The sequence below is a fragment of the Procambarus clarkii genome, chromosome 65, assembly GCF_040958095.1.
Source record: "Procambarus clarkii isolate CNS0578487 chromosome 65, FALCON_Pclarkii_2.0, whole genome shotgun sequence".
Taxonomy (NCBI): Eukaryota; Metazoa; Arthropoda; class Malacostraca; order Decapoda; family Cambaridae; genus Procambarus; species Procambarus clarkii.
Window position 1 is genome coordinate 24,049,113 of NC_091214.1, and position 18,556 is coordinate 24,067,668.

Below are 18,556 nucleotides of genomic sequence, written 5' to 3' on the forward strand. Positions count from 1 at the left end.
TGGGTCTGTCTACTTTTCAATTATTTTATTAATAGTCGATTATTACTAAATGAACATCAAACAAATACAGTTAGCTGAGCAGTGTGTTATGTCCGTGGATCCTTTGGCAAGGAAACCGGTCACATTTGTGTAGCCCATTCATCCCCCCGAACAAGGAGACCCTGAAATGGACTGTTTATCCTTGATACAGTGATGGATAACTGTAAATTTTATGTGTGTGTCTTACACAGTGGTCGGCTTATGGGGGGACCCGTCACACACACACTGACCTACACACACACACACACACACACACACACACACACACACACACACACACACACACACAAGACAGAAGAGTTAGGGGGGGACATGATCACCACATTCAAGATTCTCAAGGGAATCGACAGGGTAGATAAAGACAGGTTATTTAACACAAGGGGCACACGCACTAGGGGACACAGGTGGAAACTGAGTGCCCAAATGAGCCACAGAGATATTAGAAAGAACTTTTTTAGTGTCAGAGTGGTTGACAAATGGAATGCATTAGGCAGTGATGTGGTGGAGGCTGACTCCATACACAGTTTCAAGTGTAGATATGATAGAGCCCAATAGGCTCAGGAACCTGTACACCAGTTGATTGACGGTTGAGAGGCGGGACCAAAGAGCCAGAGCTCAACCCCCGCACGCACAATTAGGTGACTTCACACACACACACACACACACACACACACACACACACACACACACACACACAAACACACAAACACACAAACACAAACACAAACACACACACACACACAAACACAAACACACACACACAAACACACACACACACACACACAAACACACACACACAAACACACACACACAAACACACACACACAAACACAAACACACACACACAAACACACACACACAAACACACACACACACACACACACAAACACACAAACACAAACACACACACACACACACGTATATGTCTGCATAATACAACAACAAGGAGAGGAAGGAGAAGATGGAGGAGAAGATAGAGAAGGAGAAGATAGAGAAGGAAGAAGAGAGAGGTAGCTAGGTCACTGGGACACCAAAAACTATTCCCCAGTCCACGTTCGGCGCCGCCACAGCCCTGCCTGCTCGCCTGAACCTGCTAATCACTTAATTGCACCGTACTAATTGCTCTTCAGATGGTGCCAGTTAACCGTCCACTCTTATTAAGGTCAATGAGCGCTCCAACTTCTTACAAGACTGGCGCTCAAGCGCATCAATGATTTACGGGCTATTCATGCCCGTGCCACCGCTTTGGGGGTGGCTTAATTTTCAGCAATTAATCATCAATGATTCGCTAATAATCCTACTCGCGTGATCACGGTATTATTGTATTAATCCTGTATAATCATTTTTTTAACGTCACTTTTATCCCTATTCTCGTTCTTATCGACTCTTATCTTTTCAAACCCATTAAGACTCAACCCGTCAACAACCAGCCTAGGTTAACCCTGTCAACCATCAACCAATTGTACCGCCGTCAATAACCAGCCTAACCTGTCAACCCAGGCCAACTTGTCAGCCATCAGTCAAACACCTCCCCTCGCTGCCTGCCGAACATGACAAGGTGATCGCCCCCCCCCCCCACCTCTCTCCCCCTTTCTCTTTCTCTCCCTCCCCTCCTCTCTCCCTCCCTCCCCCTCTCTCTCTCTCTCTCTCTCTCCCTCTCCCCCTCCCTCCCCCTCTCCCTCCCTCGTCAACCTGAGACAGGTGTAGAGGCACAGCGACTACCAGGTAATAACAGTTTCCTGTGCGTTTATCATACCGTTGAGCGGCGCTGCTCCGTTTTTAACACGTCTTCATAACACACACACACAGCCCTATACTAACATTAGCCAACCCACACATCCGAAAATAAAACCATTACCTACCATTACCAAAACGTCTAACTGGACTTGCTTGACAATTGCGTTACCACTAGGATCTACCATCCTAGTATTCCTTCCACTTTCCTAATGCCCATTAGGTCCCCCCTTAAGTCTTGCCGCAGCCTCATGCCCGTAACCCCTTAAGTTGCCAGCGACCGTCACCGCGCGACCACGAGGACAGCCGCTACGCCTCGCGGACGACCGCTGTTGGCCTGAAGGGGAAACCAGAGTTGGTTTTCCCCTCGGTATTTACAACCACAAGGGGATCGGTACGCCGCACCCCCTCTGGTCGTGGGGGAAGAGGAGACGTGTGGGAGAACTGAAATGGGTGAGGGGGGGGGAAGAGGGAGAAAGGGGGGGTTAATGGGTGTGGGGGGGGGAGGATAGGGGACTAGGAAGGGGAAGCTAGTGAAAAGAAAATGTGAAAGATTGAAGAGATACCCACAGCCCCCGCTCCTGTGCCAGGTAAGTCCTCTACGGGCTCACCATAGCCCGTGCTACTTGCCCCGCTCCTGTGCCAGGTAAGTCCACTACGGGCTCACCGTAGCCCGTGCTACTTGCCCCGCTCCTGTGCCAGGTAAGTCCACTACGGGCTCACTATAGCCCGTGCTACTTGCCCCGCTCCTGTGCCAGGTAAGTCCACTACGGGCTCACCGTAGCCCGTGCTACTTGCCCCGCTCCTGTGCCAGGTAAGTCCACTACGGGCTCACCATAGCCCGTGCTACTTGCCCCGCTCCTGTGCCAGGTAAGTCCACTACGGGCTCACCATAGCCCGTGCTACTTGGAACTTGTTCCGAGTAGCTGAATCTATAACAACAAAAGACGGAAGAGATGCAAATAGTTGGAGAAAATTGTGTGGTGATATCACAAGGATGTAGAGTGAAGATAATGACACATGAATAACAGGAAACAAAAGGTGAATAAATGAGAGCCAAAATAAATAGAGATGAAGAACAGAGAATTAGAGTGGGAGGAGAATAAACAATTCACAGAGAATGAAACAACAGACAAACAGCAAGACAACGAAATAAGCAACAAGAAAAGAATGCAAAGACTTAAGAAAGAGAAGGATGAGCAAAATAAACAAGGGACGTAAATGGAGAGGAGATGACAAGGATGAAGCAAGAAACGAAGCAGAGAACAGCAAGAACAAGGGAATGATGCAAGAAAAAAAGGAGAAATGAAGACATTGAAAGGTCACAGCGAATGCTGAGAAAGGTCAGGAGACTGTCAGTAAGCGTCTGGGGGAAGAGAAGGGGGGTGAAAAGAATGAAGGGGCGAAATGAATGAAGAAGGGGGCGAAATGAATGAAGAAGGGTGCGAAATGAATGAAGAAGGGGGCGAAAAGAATGGGGAGGGGGAGGGTATGGAAATGAAGAGATGGAGTAAGAAATGGGAGAGAAAAGGTTAGACATTTCTGACTGTTTATTTACACAAAAGCACCAAAGTAACTTATTGTGTAATTTTCTTTCGCGGTTATACGTTTTCAAATGATTGATCACGTGTTAAATTCTTCCTGATTTACACACAATTATATAAATATATATATACATATATTATATATATACACAATTATATAAATAAATATATATATTATATATATATTAACCTAAAAGGGGTACCACCACTGGTGCAAGTGTAGGGACCCATAGCCTTGGAGAAGAAAATAAGGAGTACTCAGAAGACCTTGTGCATATATATACATATATATACACAAGTTTCATTGAATATGACTGCATATTCTGTATTAATTATTTCCTTGTTTAGGACTTCTATCCCTCTGACTAGAGACACACACACACACTCAACAGTATGGTAATTAGCAACAAAGTTCATAATACCTACAATATATCTAAAACATATTATACCCAACAACAACACACTACAAGCCCAGCATGAAGGCTACATCGCTACACAAAGCATCCCACATGAAAGAATCACTTCTCATTTACTGTGCATCACCACCCTAGGGCGAGCGACCCTGGGGGATATACAGGGTGCTGGCTCCCAGGGGAGTGTGGGGTGCCGTGCCTAGGGGGGGGCCAGGCTAGGTGCCGTACCTAGGGGGCCAGGCTAGGTGCCGCGCCTAGGGGGGGGGGGCAGGCTAGGTGCCGTGCCTAGGAGGGCCAGGCTAGGTGCCGTGCCTAGAGGGCGCCAGGCTAGGTGCCGTGCCTAGGGGGGCCAGGCTAGGTGCCGTGCCTAGGGGGGCCAGGCTAGGTGCCGTGCCTAGGGGGGCCAGGCTAGGTGCCGTGCCTAGGGGGCCAGGCTAGGTGCCGTGCCTAGCGGGCCAGGCTAGGTGCCGTACCTAGGGGGGCCAGGCTAGGTGCCGTACCTAGGGGGGCCAGGCTAGGTGCCGTACCTAGGGGGGCCAGGCTAGGTGCCGTGCCTAGGGGGGCCAGGCTAGGTGCCGTGCCTAGGGGGGCCAGGCTAGGTGCCGTGCCTAGGGGGGCCAGGCTAGGTGCCGTGCCTAGGGGGCCAGGCTAGGTGCCGTGCCTAGCGGTCTGGGTAACAGCATTTGAGATTAAGTCGTACTATCAGTGACATGGGCACTTTAAACGTATACACAAATCAGCCTACTACCGGCAGGGGGGGGAGGGGCAGGGACCAAACCAGGTCATTCAGAATGTTTGGTAATATGTTTATTGTTTTGTCATGTGTGTGTATATATGTATGAACACGTTGTTCTGAACGGGGTGAGAATAGCTTGAGCTACCTCATCCCTTTGTGTGTATTTTACCTCAATAAACTTTGTACAATTTCAGTGTTGTAAGGGTCCCCCTGGCCCCAGTGCGGCCCGTCTCTCTCCCACGAGCGCAGGTACACAGGTACCACACCCACACCCACACAGGTACCACCACCTACACCCACACAGGTACCCACACCAACACCCACACAGGTACCCCACACCTACACACCTACACCCACACAGGTACCACCACCTACACCCACACGCACACAGGTACCCACACCTACACACCTACACGCACACAGGTACCCACACCTACACACACACGGGTACGCCCTACAAACCGGACACCAACCGCCTCTCCTTTCTCCCCTACGACTTATTTTTTGGCAAGCTCTACGTGTGATATGAGAGGGGGGGAGGGGAGGGGAGGAGGAGATACTAGAGAAGTTTGAAAGTAAAGTGAGAGGATGAGAATGTTGGAGATACCAGTGGAAGGTTACCCAGGTAATAATAGTTATCTTGAGGTTATCTTGAGATGATTTCGGGGCTTTAGTGTCCCCGCGGCCCGGTCCTCGACCAGGCCTCCACCCCCAGGAAGCAGCCCGTGACAGCTGACTAACACCCAGGTTCCTATTTTACTGCTAGGTAACAGGGGCATAGGATGACAGAAACTCTGCCCATTGTTTCTCGCCGGCGCCTGGCATCGAACCCAGGACCACAGGATCACAAGTCTAGTGTGCTGTCCGCTCGACCGACCGGCTCCCATCGCCACATCTCCAGTGCAAAAACTGGAAAACGGAGGAACTGACTAACTCTCGTGTGCCTCATAGTTCCTCCTCTAATTGTTAGCAGAGTAGGCTTCGTGTCCTCATGTTACGAGGAAATACGTCTGTAGGTTGGGTTGAATTCGCTTGGGATAGGCTGGATTGTGTTGGGTTGTATTTCAATCCGTCAAAAATCCATCAGCAAACCAACTTCTACACGAAATTAAATGAATCCCCCTAAATTAACATGTAGGCACGAACAACGGAAAGAACATTGTTGACCAGACCACACACTAGAAGGTGAAGGGACGACGACGTTTCGACTTGAGAATGGTCCAGGACGGACCGAAACGTCGTCGTCCCTTCACCTTCAAGTGTGTGGTGTGGTCAAACATACTTTAGCCACGTTATTGTGACTCCTCGCCAGCCCCGGAAAGAACACACCAGGTATCATAGAGGAATTACTATTACCAAACAACAGGAACAAAGTCGACTTTTCTACAGGACATCAGATGCGCTTCACCACTGCGCACACTACACTGTAACACACATTCATTACCAAAGACTACGAACACGGGCTCAACAAAATAAATGTCTTCTCCAAGTACAGACTACGAAGACACCACATACTTGAAGAATCACGAAGATGCACAGTTACCTCTGACGACTCACTGCTCTCTATAATCTTTGGAACCGCTAACATATAATGTAGCCTAATGGTCTCACATGATGCTGCTGTGGCTGCTGCGGCTGCTGCTGTGGCTGCTGTGGCTGCTGTGGCTGCTGTGGCTGCTGTTCTAGTCTCTCGTCTTGCAAGAAAGCTGTACCTGGTTGATACCTGCTTGATGGAGTTTTGGGAGTTGTTCTACTCCCCAAGCCCGGCCCGAGGCCAGGCTCAACTTAGGCTTCTCTCTCTCCCCCCCCCTCCCACCTCCTAGGCCAGCTACACACTTTTCCCCCCAAGATGCAACCCACAAAAGCTATCAAACTCCCGGGGTACCTATTTACCAGCTAAGTGAACAGCGGCATCAGGTGAAAGAAAACGTGCCCAACGTTTCTGTCCTGTATTTGGTGGCGATAACTGTGACTGAAGTCCAGCATGATATTTATTCACGCCCATCCACTCATACCTACAGCGAAACGTCACAACACGTTAAGAACATGTAGAGAAGCTTTTACCGTGGACCCACCCCCGTAGCCCGCACCTTTGGACCCACCCTCGTAGCCCGCACCTTTGGACCCACCCTCGTAGCCCGCACCTTTGGACCCACCCTCGTAGCCCGCACCTTTGGACCCACCCTCGTAGCCCGCACCTTTGGACCCACCCCCGTAGCCCGCACCTTTGGACCCACCCTCGTAGCCCGCACCTTTGGACCCACCCTCGTAGCCCGCACCTTTGGACCCACCCTCGTAGCCCGCACCTTTGGACCCACCCTCGTAGCCCGCACCTTTGGACCCACCCTCGTAGCCCGCACCTTTGGACCCACCCTCATAGCCCGCACCTTTGGACCCACCCCCGTAGCCCGCACCTTTGGACCCACCCTCGTAGCCCGCACCTTTGGACCCACCCTCGTAGCCCGCACCTTTGGACCCACCCTCGTAGCCCGCACCTTTGGACCCACCCTCATAGCCCGCACCTTTGGACCCACCCTCATAGCCCGCACCTTTGGACCCATCCTCATAGCCCGCACCTTTGGACCCACCCTCGTAGCCCGCACCTTTGGACCCACCCTCGTAGCCCGCACCTTTGGACCAACCTCGCGACCTCATTGCTCGCTAACTTTGAGCGTAAACCTCTGTATATCTACGGGCTCACCATAGCCCGTGCTACTGGGAACTTTGTTCCAGGTAGCGAATCTTTAATAATAACAACCTCTGGATAATACCTTCCCACATGGGTCACCCCGCGGGACTAACTCCTCCTGGCGGTTAAGAGCCATTAAGAGCTCGACAACGCTGCCGTAATGACTGCTCATTGCTGCCACAGTTCCGTGTTCCTCTCCCGGGGCTCTGCCGGGGCTCTCACGGGGCTCTGCCGGTGCTCTCGCGGTGCTCTCCCGGTGCTCTAGCCGGTGCTCTACCGGTGCTCTCGCTGGTGCTCTCCCAGTGCTCTCGTTGTGCGTAAGACTACGAACACGGGCTCAACAAAAAAATGTTTTCTCCAAGCACAGACCACGAAGACACCACATACTTGAAGAATCACGAAGAGGCACAGTTAACTCTCCAAGTCTAGTGTCAGAATCGGTTGGTAATGAGATGAAGCACGAATGTACTCGCCTACATTTGTGGGAACGAGCTCCGCTCTTGGCCCCCGCCTTCCCAACGTTCTTCACGTTAGTTCTGCATTCTCTGTAAACATTGACATTAAATCTAACCTCCTCTGTCAGGCCCTTCACATTAGATGAGCTCTAGTAGCTAGTGGAATTAACTTTTATATACATTATATATATATATATATTATATATTATATATATATATATTATATATATATATATATATATATATATATATATATATATATATATATATATATATATATATATATATATATATATATATATATATATATATATATATATAAAATTATATAACAAAAATCCCATGTCAGAGCCCATTATTTTCAATGGTTAATTATCACTTCATTTTAACTATTTATGGCAACACCCCAGTTTCATTGTCAGATCTTACGGGCTCACCATAGCCCGTGCTACATGGACACTTCGTTCTGAGTAGCTAAATCTATAACATTGTCAGATCCCAAATCCTTATCCTGATCCCTTCCAAGTGATATACGGTCGTAATGGCTTGGCGCTTTCCCTTCATAGTTCCCTCCCTCCCTCCCAGTTTCCATTGAAATCCTGCGCCAATCCAACTTAAGGATTACTCATGACCCTCTAATATTTCCATAGCTCAAGAAAATTGTGTATTAGCGAAAAGACCAGCTACCATTAATGTATAATGGTTAACTGTAAATACATAGATAATGTTACATTTCAATAGCTAACTAGCCGACATTATTATAATGAGTGCAGGATAGAGGTAATAGAGGTCTGATAAAGATATTATGTGCCCTCTATAATCCTTTTTGCGCTACGGCTCACAAGATGAGTATAGGGTGAACAACCAACTAGCAGCCTCTGGTAGCAACACTAACAAAACATCCTCCCTCTCCGATACCATTGCATCTCTACTTTCCTAGAGTGTCTGATGAAGCACAGTGTCAATCTTAAGTCAAGATAAATATTGTCGCAATCTTTTCCACTACACCTATCAACTCCTTGAAAGAGATGGAAAACAATGGGAGTAATTTGTTTAAACACAGGCTACCCCCCTTTGTCTTATTGAGAATGTTATGAATATTTTTCCAAGATGTTTACGAATGGCTTTTTGCGATCATTGACTCAAGCGCAACATACTCCAATGTAGTGAATACTTTGCTCGGTAATACTCCTAACCTAATATTTGCAGACATGGCGCGGCGGCGGCGGCTAGGCTACAACATTTATATGTTGGTGGTGGTTTAAATTCAGTTACTCAGAACGAAGTGTCCATGTAGCATGGGCTATGGTGAGCCTGTATTTATTTTATTTATATACAAGAAGGCACATTGGATTGGTGAGAATACATAGCATAGTATTTACAATCTTGTAAAGCCACTAGAACGTGCAGCGTTTCGGGCAGGTCCTTAATCTAACAGATAATTTTAAGTAGGTAAATTCTAGCAGATAAAGTATAACAAACACAGATCACAATAACGTGATGCATCAAATGGACAAATCCACAAGGGATTTGTCTGGGATGCTCCCGGACGCAGGTTTGAATCCTCGTCACGGCCCTTGTGGATTTGTTCATTTAAAGTATAACAAAGCTGGTGATGGTTTGTCAAATATAATAAGTGGCTTGAGATGAACTGTTGGCTCCAGGGATCCCAAGCGAGGGCTCCAGGGATCCCAAGCGAGGGCTCCAGGGATCCCAAGCGAGGGCTCCAGGGATCCCAAGCGAGGGCTCCAGGGTCACGTTGCTTGCGGGAGAGGCTATTGTCTTCACTCACAATGATAGATGAATAAGGGCAAGCATTACACATGCGTTTGTACGACCACCACCACGTTTCTGTCTTTAAACAATACTCTCCTAACAAGGCCTGTGATCCTGATGACCTCAAATGCCCTCTCTCACCAACACGCCGCTACAGACAAGGTCACACCAATATATCCTTAACAGCAAAGTCCATGAACAATATCTATTACCTCCCAAACGACCCCCTCCCATTAGGAGTTCCACCCCCCGCCGCGCCTTAAGTAGTGTTGGTGTTGTTATAGATTCAGCTACTCGAAACAAGTTGCAAGTAGCACGGGCTATGGTGAGCCCGTAGTGGACTTACTTGGCACAGGAGCGGGGCAAGTAGCACGGGCTATGGTGAGCCCGTAGTGGACTTACCTGGCACAGGAGCGGGGCTCCCGCGCCTCAAGTGATGATTGATTGATTGATGATGATTAGGCCACCCAAAAGGTAGCACGGGCATGAATAGCCCGTAAGTGGTGGCCCTTTTGAGCCATTACCAGTATCAAGAGCTGATACTGGAGATGTGTGGAAATGCAACTGCACCCTGCGTGACGGGAGATGTCTCCCGTCACCTTCAGTGTGTCAAGCCGTTCTTAAATACCGCCGACCCCAAGGTGTTCCAAGATCAAGCAGTGTTTGACTTGGAAGCGCCGTTTAAGGTCACCGTAATGGTCTAGGTCAGAAGTAACGAGGCGTTGTGGCACAGCGGTGCGAGGCTTTAGAGCATATTTGTTGCCCTCTTACCGTGACCGCCTCGCTCTTGTGGCTCAGAGGTCACTACTTGCATGACTTTTCTAAAGAACAAATCCACAAGGGCCGTGACGAGGATTCGAACCTGCGTCCGGGAGCATCCCAGACGCTGCCTTAATCGACTGAGCTACGACTGAGTTACGACAGGGTAGCTCAGTCGATTAAGGCAGCGTCTGGGATGCTCCCGGACGCAGGTTCGAATCCTCGTCACGGCCCTTGTGGATTTGTTCATTTGATGCATCACGTTAGTGAGATCTCTGTGTGTAATGGCTTTTCTAGTTGGCTAAACATTCGTCTGCCTTCACTATGTGGATGTTTCTTGTTAATTTACCCAACAAATATACTTTTACAATAGGCCTACGTGTTAATATCACCAGGATTCACCCTATTCTTCCTTCGAATTAAAGATCATAGGCTTAATACCTCATCTCTATTATTGTTGTTTAAGATTCAGCTACTGGGAACAAAATTTCCAAGTAGCACGGGCTATGGTGAGCCCGTAGTGGACTTAACTGGCACAGGAGCGGGGCTGTGCCTCATCTCTAGCCACGGGGATGTACACAAATCAGCAGCCAAGATCACAGTGAGAAACGAGAAAAACAAAAGCAGTCGGGGTGTTCTCAATAACACGGTGATGGAGAAAGCGACTGTTCTCCGAGCTAGAACAGAGATGGAGAACACCAACCGGTAACTAGCGCGGGGGGTGGAGGGGGGGGGGGGAAGCTAATAGAGAGCAAGGCGGTGTGTGTTTGAAGTGGGGTGTGGTAGTGGCAGTGGTGTGTGGTGGGGCGTGATGGTCGTGTGGTAGAAATTAGTGTGGTGGTACAGGCCGTCCTCTCCAATGTTCACAACGTCACTAAACTGATGTACTAAATTGCTTAGAACCTATCCTAACCGAGGACCCACAAACAGAAAACGGGACAACACGTCAATTTTGCAACCCGTTCTCGCAAATTCGTAAAGTCAATATTGACTTATTAACTACGTGCATAGGTGATATACTTAACATAATAGATACCCTTAAAAAGATTCATAGAAAACACCGACCTTACCTAACCTTGTTAGTATCTTAAGATAAGCATCTTATTGCTTCGTAATTACAATTATTACTTAACCTATACCTATTATAGGTTAGGTAATAATTGTAATTACGAAGCAATAAGATGATTATCTTAAGATACTAACAAGGTTAGGTAAGGTCGGTGTTTTCTATGAATCTTTTTAAGGGTATCTATTATGTTAAGTATGTCACCTATGCACATAATTAATAAGTCAATATTGACTTATTAAATTTGCGAGAACGGGTTGCAATTTTGCGAGCCGCTGTGATTTTCAGTACATAGTTCTTGGCCTGATGGGACTTATCCGTCAGAGTACCATGTACTATTTCGAGAGGAGAGGCTACAGGCGAGTTTGTGGCGGTCGAGTGTGTGGGTAAATTACTGTAATCTATGATAACAAACGCCATTCGCACACTTGTGATTAGTTAGCTGAAGGTGAATGACATTGGAGGGGGGTGATAGGTTATCTTTATTCTAAAGTAAACATAATTAGCATAAACTAAGCCAAGTCCGAGTGAGAAACTGTTTCACGGTGATGACCGACCTATTGGCTCCGTCCACACACTTCTTAAAATATATAACACTATATATAAACAAGCGAGCAGTTGCTCTACCAAGTGTGTGAGCAAGCAAGCAGTTGCTCTACCAAGTGTGTGAGCAAGCAAGCAGTTGCTCTACCAAGTGTGTGGGCAAGCAAGCAGTTGCTCTACCAAGTGTGTGAGCAAGCAAGCAGTTGCTCTACCAAGTGTGTGGGCAAGCAAGCAGTTGCTCTACCAAGTGTGTGGGCAAGCAAGCAGTTGCTCTACCAAGTGTGTGAGCAAGCAAGCAGTTGCTCTACCAAGTGTGTGGGCAAGCAAGCAGTTGCTCTACCAAGTGTGTGGGCAAGCAAGCAGTTGCTGTACCAAGTGTGTGAGCAAGCAAGCAGTTGCTGTACCAAGTGTGTGAGCAAGCAAGCAGTTGCTCTACCAAGTGTGTGAGCAAGCAAGCAGTTGCTCTACCAAGTGTGTGAGCAAGCAAGCAGTTGCTGTACCAAGTGTGTGAGCAAGCAAGCAGTTGCTCTACCAAGTGTGTGAGCAAGCAAGCAGTTGCTGTACCAAGTGTGTGAGCAAGCAAGCAGTTGCTCTACCAAGTGTGTGAGCAAGCAAGCAGTTGCTGTACCAAGTGTGTGAGCAAGCAAGCAGTTGCTGTACCAAGTGTGTGAGCAAGCAAGCAGTTGCTCTACCAAGTGTGTGAGCAAGCAAGCAGTTGCTCTACCAAGTGTGTGAGCAAGCAAGCAGTTGCTGTACCAAGTGTGTGAGCAAGCAAGCAGTTGCTCTACCAAGTGTGTGAGCAAGCAAGCAGTTGCTCTACCAAGTGTGTGAGCAAGCAAGCAGTTGCTGTACCAAGTGTGTGAGCAAGCAAGCAGTTGCTCTACCAAGTGTGTGAGCAAGCAAGCAGTTGCTCTACCAAGTGTGTGAGCAAGCAAGCACTCTCTCCTGTTGTCCGCTGCTCTTAGTTAAATTGTTAGTAACACCTCATGCTTTACATTGTAGTTAGTTAAAAAAAACAGTAATTTATACAATTATCGATCGATGGAGATGATACTTCCTGCTGCTATCTGTCAGGGGGATAGCCTAGATAATATGGAAATGGAAGTTTTGGTAGTTGTAGAGTACATTAGTATGTCCTAGTGGTAGTTGTAGAGTACATTAGTATGTCCTAGTGGTAGTTGTAGAGTACATTAGTATGTCCTAGTGGTAGTTGTAGAGTACATTAGTATGTCCTAGTGGTAGTTGTAATATTGATAGAAGTAATAATATTGTGTACCAACACCCATCACCTCAGCCAGTAGACAACACACCACATGAGACGAGTGAAGTTGGTTGCAAATTTAATTTTTTTTAATATTGCCCCGAGGGGCGAGTTTATTGGGCAGCGCCACTCCTCCTGTGAGTGGACACACCGCCATAGTGACAGTATTGGGCAGCGCCACTCATCTTGTGAGTGGACACACCGCCATAGTGACAGTATTGGGCAGCGCCACTCATCTTGTGAGTGGACACACCGCCATAGTGACAGTATTGGGCAGCGCCACTCATCTTGTGAGTGGACACACCGCCATAGTGACAGTATTGGGCAGCGCCACTCATCTTGTGAGTGGACACACCGCCATAGTGACAGTATTGGGCAGCGCCACTCCTCCTGTGAGTGGACACACCGCCATAGTGACAGTATTGGGCAGCGCCACTCATCTTGTGAGTGGACACACCGCCATAGCAGCATGTATAACACTCCCCAATAGGAAGAAAACCCGCTGGGTTGTTCATCCTGTCACTTGTACCCAGACACAGCTGGGACTTGCTTAACTTGCAACCCGGCCACTTAATAGAACGTCGCATTTTGACGTACACTCTGCATAAGGCCAAAAATCGTCGTACTAGAAAATGGCAGCGGCTCACGAAATTAACATACTGTCCCGTTTTCTGTTCTGGGTCCTCTGGTAGGCTAGGATAAGAGCACTTTAATACTACGGTTTCTTGACGTTGGAAAATCATAGGAGAACGGGGTGGTGGTTGAGGTGCTCTGGTGTCTCGCGTCGTGATGAGAGAGAAGGCAAGCTTCTTGCCGTCGTGTCACCAAGGACTCTAAAGCGGCCGGAACAAAACTTGACACTTGAAAAGCCGTTAAGAACAGAGGACGCCACTAAAGGCTGCACACACTCACTCAAGACAAGTGTGAAGAAATCTGTGGTGCACACCAACACTTGATTGTTGTCTTACAAGATACAACACCCTAAGAGCACTATCTTGAGGTTATCTTTAGATGATTTCGGGGCTTTTGTGTCCCCGCGGCTCCCCCTCCACCCCAAGGAAGCAGCCCGTGACAGCTGACTAACACCCAGGTACCTATTTTACTGCTAGGTAACAGGGGCATAGGGTGAAACAAACTCTGCCCATTGTTTCTCGCCGGCGCCCGGGATCGAACCTGGGACCACAGGATTACAAGTCCAGCGTGCTGTCCGCTCGGCCGACCGGCTCCCCCGATAGAGATACTAGAGTATCTCTCTATTTCTTGTTTTTAGATCTCTACTTCAATTCAATTTCTTTATCATGCACTCCATCCCCATCACGGTGAGCGGTGGTGGAAAGTGTTAGTCACAATCTACTAACAATGACACTGCTCATTTTAATGTTCAAATATGTTTATTTCAACATTGCTCAGTAGATATCTAGTAGCTCTAGATCTAACAATTCCCTGGCTTAGAGCCTAGCATTTATCAGAAGTAAACTTCACAGATCAATTTCTCACCAATGTTAAAAAGCCTATTAAAGTCTCTCTCTACTGCCCGTCAACACTTATTACTCAACTAACTACACCCTCAGCAATTTAAGAGAACCCATCCTCCAAAAAATGACTAAACTAAAATTAATATTACTGTTATGTACAAACTATGGCAGATATGTACAAAATATGGCGGATATGTACAAAATATGGCGGATATGAACAAAATATGGCGGATATGAACAAAATATGGCGGATATGTACAAAATATGGCGGATATGTACAAAATATGGCGGATATGAACAAAATATGGCGGATATGTACAAAATATGGCGGATATGTACAAAATATGGCGGATATGTACAAAATATGGCGGATATGTACAAAATATGGCGGATATGTACAAAATATGGCGGATATGTACAAACTATGGCAGATATGTACAAAATATGGCGGATATGAACAAAATATGGCGGATATGAACAAAATATGGCGGATATGTACAAAATATGGCGGATATGTACAAAATATGGCGGATATGTACAAAATATGGCGGATATGTACAAAATATGGCGGATATGTACAAACTATGGCAGATATGTACAAAATATGGCGGATATGAACAAAATATGGCGGATATGTACAAAATATGGCAGATATGAACAAAATATGGCAGATATGAACAAAATATGGCGGATATGTACAAAATATGGCAGATATGAACAAAATATGGCAGATATGTACAAAATATGGCGGATATGTACAAAATATGGCGGATATGTACAAAATATGGCGGATATGTACAAAATATGGCGGATATGTACAAAATATGGCAGATATGAACAAAATATGGCAGATATGTACAAAATATGGCGGATATGTACAAAATATGGCAGATATGAACAAAATATGGCAGATATGAACAAAATATGGCGGATATGTACAAAATATGGCGGATATGAACAAAATATGGCAGATATGAACAAAATATGGCGGATATGTACAAAATATGGCAGATATGAACAAAATATGGCGGATATGTACAAAATATGGCGGATATGTACAAAATATGGCAGATATGAACAAAATATGGCAGATATGAACAAAATATGGCGGATACGTACAAAATATGGCGGATATGTACAAAATATGGCGGATATGTACAAAATATGGCAGATATGAACAAAATATGGCAGATATGAACAAAATATGGCGGATATGTACAAAATATGGCAGATATGAACAAAATATGGCGGATATGTACAAAATATGGCGGATATGTACAAAATATGGCAGATATGAACAAAATATGGCAGATATGAACAAAATATGGCAGATATGAACAAAATATGGCGGATATGTACAAAATATGGCAGATATGAACAAAATATGGCGGATATGTACAAAATATGCACGAAATGTAACTAATTTACATTTTCTACTACTAGGATTCTAAATTGAATTCTAATTCTATGCACAAAGGAATACTCTAATACATATGCAGTATATAAGACTAAGATAGAGTTCTAATTCAGACCCCTCTATGTAACACCTCAAAATTGACTTTTTGGGGTGGGTGGGGGTGCAACAGTTTATAATTTGCATCCACAGAAAAAGTAATCAGTATTTTCTACTTCCGTCTACAGTAAGCACAAATACAGTCTGTATTGTGTACTTCTATGCTTATGTTAGGACGAGAGCTGACACATTACCACCAAAACACAAGAGTGAACAACCCATTTTTCCATGATGCGAGAAGCGTCAAATTTGATATACTTTTCCCTAGCCACATGCGTACGAACCTAGGCAACCCATCTAGTACGTCAGTATTAGCGTTTCAAGTTTTACTAATATATTGTATTTTTAACGTATTGGTAACCCGTAAAAAAATCAAAAGGGGCTGTAATAGGCAAAAGGACGGGATATTTGTGAACCTATTGGGCCAATATACGACAAGTTATAGAGGTCGTACTATGGTTAATCTTCAGAAAATAGTTTAAACCTAATTTGAATAAAACTTGCCTTAACTACTACTTGTTTGCGAATACACTTATCCAAAAGGTCTAACACCACATGCATTCTCAATATTTTTATATCTACTTTTTATATTTTATACATTTATATTTTAAATTTTATACATTGTTTATATTTTAACATTCTACCTATACTGTGTTATATTTGGTTTAGTAAACAGTTTACCGGAAAGCCAATAACAGACGTGGAATCACTTGATTACGTCAGCAACCTGTCCTCTTAAAAAGAACGTCGCTTTTGGCCCGAATGCGCACTATGGCCAAATTTGGACGTAATTTGACAATGAAAAAAAATGAAAATAAATTTTGGATTTTTTTTCAACAACAGCAAGTTAAGGGTCCTCTGATAGGTTAGGTGGGCAGGAAATTCTCATAAAGTTTCAAAACGTTATGAAAAACGATAATTTAAAGTGTCCTCTCATAACCTCTGCGCGTACGCCGGACGACTCAAATAGAAAACGGAACAGAACGTCACTTTTGTGAGTCGATTTCATTTCAAATTACGTCCAAATTTGGCCATAGTGCGCATACGGGCCAAAAGTGACGTTATTTTTAAGAGGACGGGTTGTGGTCAGACATGTATAAATGAGCTTGGGTGGATACAGGGTTGAGCTGCCTCGTATGGACCCCAGAGGCCTTTTGCAGTTTCTTTAATATTCAAGTTCTGTGAATCTGGTAACGGCCAGTAAATGGTAAAAATAACAGGCAAGTTGATATCAGAGTCTAAAGGAAATATGATTATACATGGTAAATAAAACCTTTTTCTTTCCCTTTCACAGAAACACCAGCAATAAAGATAAGAGGATCGATAAAACAAAATATAAGCGACTCGAAATGTTGCATAGGCTAAAGTGTTCCTATTGTATACTCTCAGCATAGAGGTTACATATAGGTTAGTTATCTATGATATCAATGCATCTGATGATAACATACACCTGACAACAATACACATCAGATGACCAACACCCCCCCCCCCCCTTGCCCTCACCTAAATCGCCGGTTCCGGTCATAGCCTAACCCCGGTAAAACGAAAAATTCACGGTTAACCGTTAACGGCGTTCTGAAGTGCTTGCATTAAGAAAGCCATCCGGCAAACTACATCTACTGCCTACCTTACCTTGGGGTTACCTTGAGTTGATTCGGGGCCAAGGTCTCCGCGGCCCGGTCTCTGATCAGGCCTCTTGGCTGATGGTTAAGCCAACCAGGCTGTTGACTGCGGCTGCTCGCAGCCTGACGTATGACTCTCAGCCTGATTGATCAGTTATCAATTGGCAACCCGTTCTCGCAAATTTAATAAGTCAATTTTGACTTATTAAATATGTGCATAGGTGACATACTTAACATAATAGTTTCCCTTGAAAAGCTTCATAGAAAACACCGACCTTACCTAACCTACTTAGTATGTTAAGATAAGCATCTTATTGCTTCGTAATTACAATTATTACCTAACCTATACCTATAATAGCTTAAGTAACAATTGTAATTACGAAGCTATAAGATGCTTATTTTAACATACTAAGTAGGTTAGGTAAGGTCGGTGTTTTCTATGAAGCTTTTCAAGGGAAACTATTATGTTTAGTATGTCACCTATGAACGCAAGTAATAAGTCAATATTGACTAATTAAATTTGCGAGAACGGGTTGCAATTGGAGGTCTTTACAGAGTTCTCTTGAACACTGTGAAGGGTCGGCCAGTTATGCCCCTTATGTGTAGTGGAAGCGTGTTGAACAGTCTCGGGCCTCTGATGTTGATAGAGTTATTGACCAGACCACACACTAGAAAATGAAGGGACGACGACGTTTCGGTCCGTCCTGGACCATTTTCAAGTCGATTGAGAAGTCATTTCAGCCACGTGTTACCTAGCAGTAAAATAGGTACCTGGGTGTTAGTCAGCTGTCACGGGCTGCTTCCTGGGGGTGGAGGCCTGGTCGGGCCTCCACCTGGCCGGGCCGCGGGGACACTAAAAAGCCCCGAAATCATCTCAAGATAACGTTATTGTGACTCATCATCTGCAAATTGATAGAGTTCTCTCTCAGAG

At 45.7% G+C, this 18,556-nt stretch overlaps 3 protein-coding genes across 14 annotated transcripts in view; 1 reads left to right on the top strand and 2 right to left on the bottom strand.

Annotated features, from left to right (window-relative positions):
- Positions 1 to 18,556, bottom strand: part of LOC123771040 (serine-rich adhesin for platelets) — a 116,818-nt gene that overhangs the window by 95,244 nt on the left and 3,018 nt on the right. Inside the window, exon 2 of one of the 12 annotated variants that reach the window (XM_045763300.2) lies at positions 7,633 to 7,700. The exons of the other annotated variants lie outside the window; for them this stretch is intronic. The gene's annotated coding sequence lies outside the window, so the exon portion shown is untranslated. The remainder of the gene's footprint in view (positions 1 to 7,632; positions 7,701 to 18,556) is intronic. 12 annotated transcript variants of the gene reach the window in all.
- LOC123771214 (keratin, type I cytoskeletal 9-like) lies at positions 6,495 to 7,121 on the bottom strand. The gene has a single exon (XM_069309734.1). It carries the CDS (start codon positions 7,119 to 7,121, stop codon positions 6,495 to 6,497), a length of 627 nt encoding a protein of 208 aa, XP_069165835.1.
- Positions 15,095 to 15,667, top strand: LOC138355022 (uncharacterized). The gene has a single exon (XM_069309735.1). It carries the CDS (start codon positions 15,095 to 15,097, stop codon positions 15,665 to 15,667), a length of 573 nt encoding a protein of 190 aa, XP_069165836.1.

Excerpts from the sequence above, each read along its gene's own strand:
- LOC138355022 (XM_069309735.1), top strand. The coding sequence starts at position 15,095 with ATGGCGGATATGAACAAAATATGGCGGATATGTACAAAATATGGCAGA.
- LOC123771214 (XM_069309734.1), bottom strand. The coding sequence starts at position 7,121 with ATGAGGTCGCGAGGTTGGTCCAAAGGTGCGGGCTACGAGGGTGGGTCC.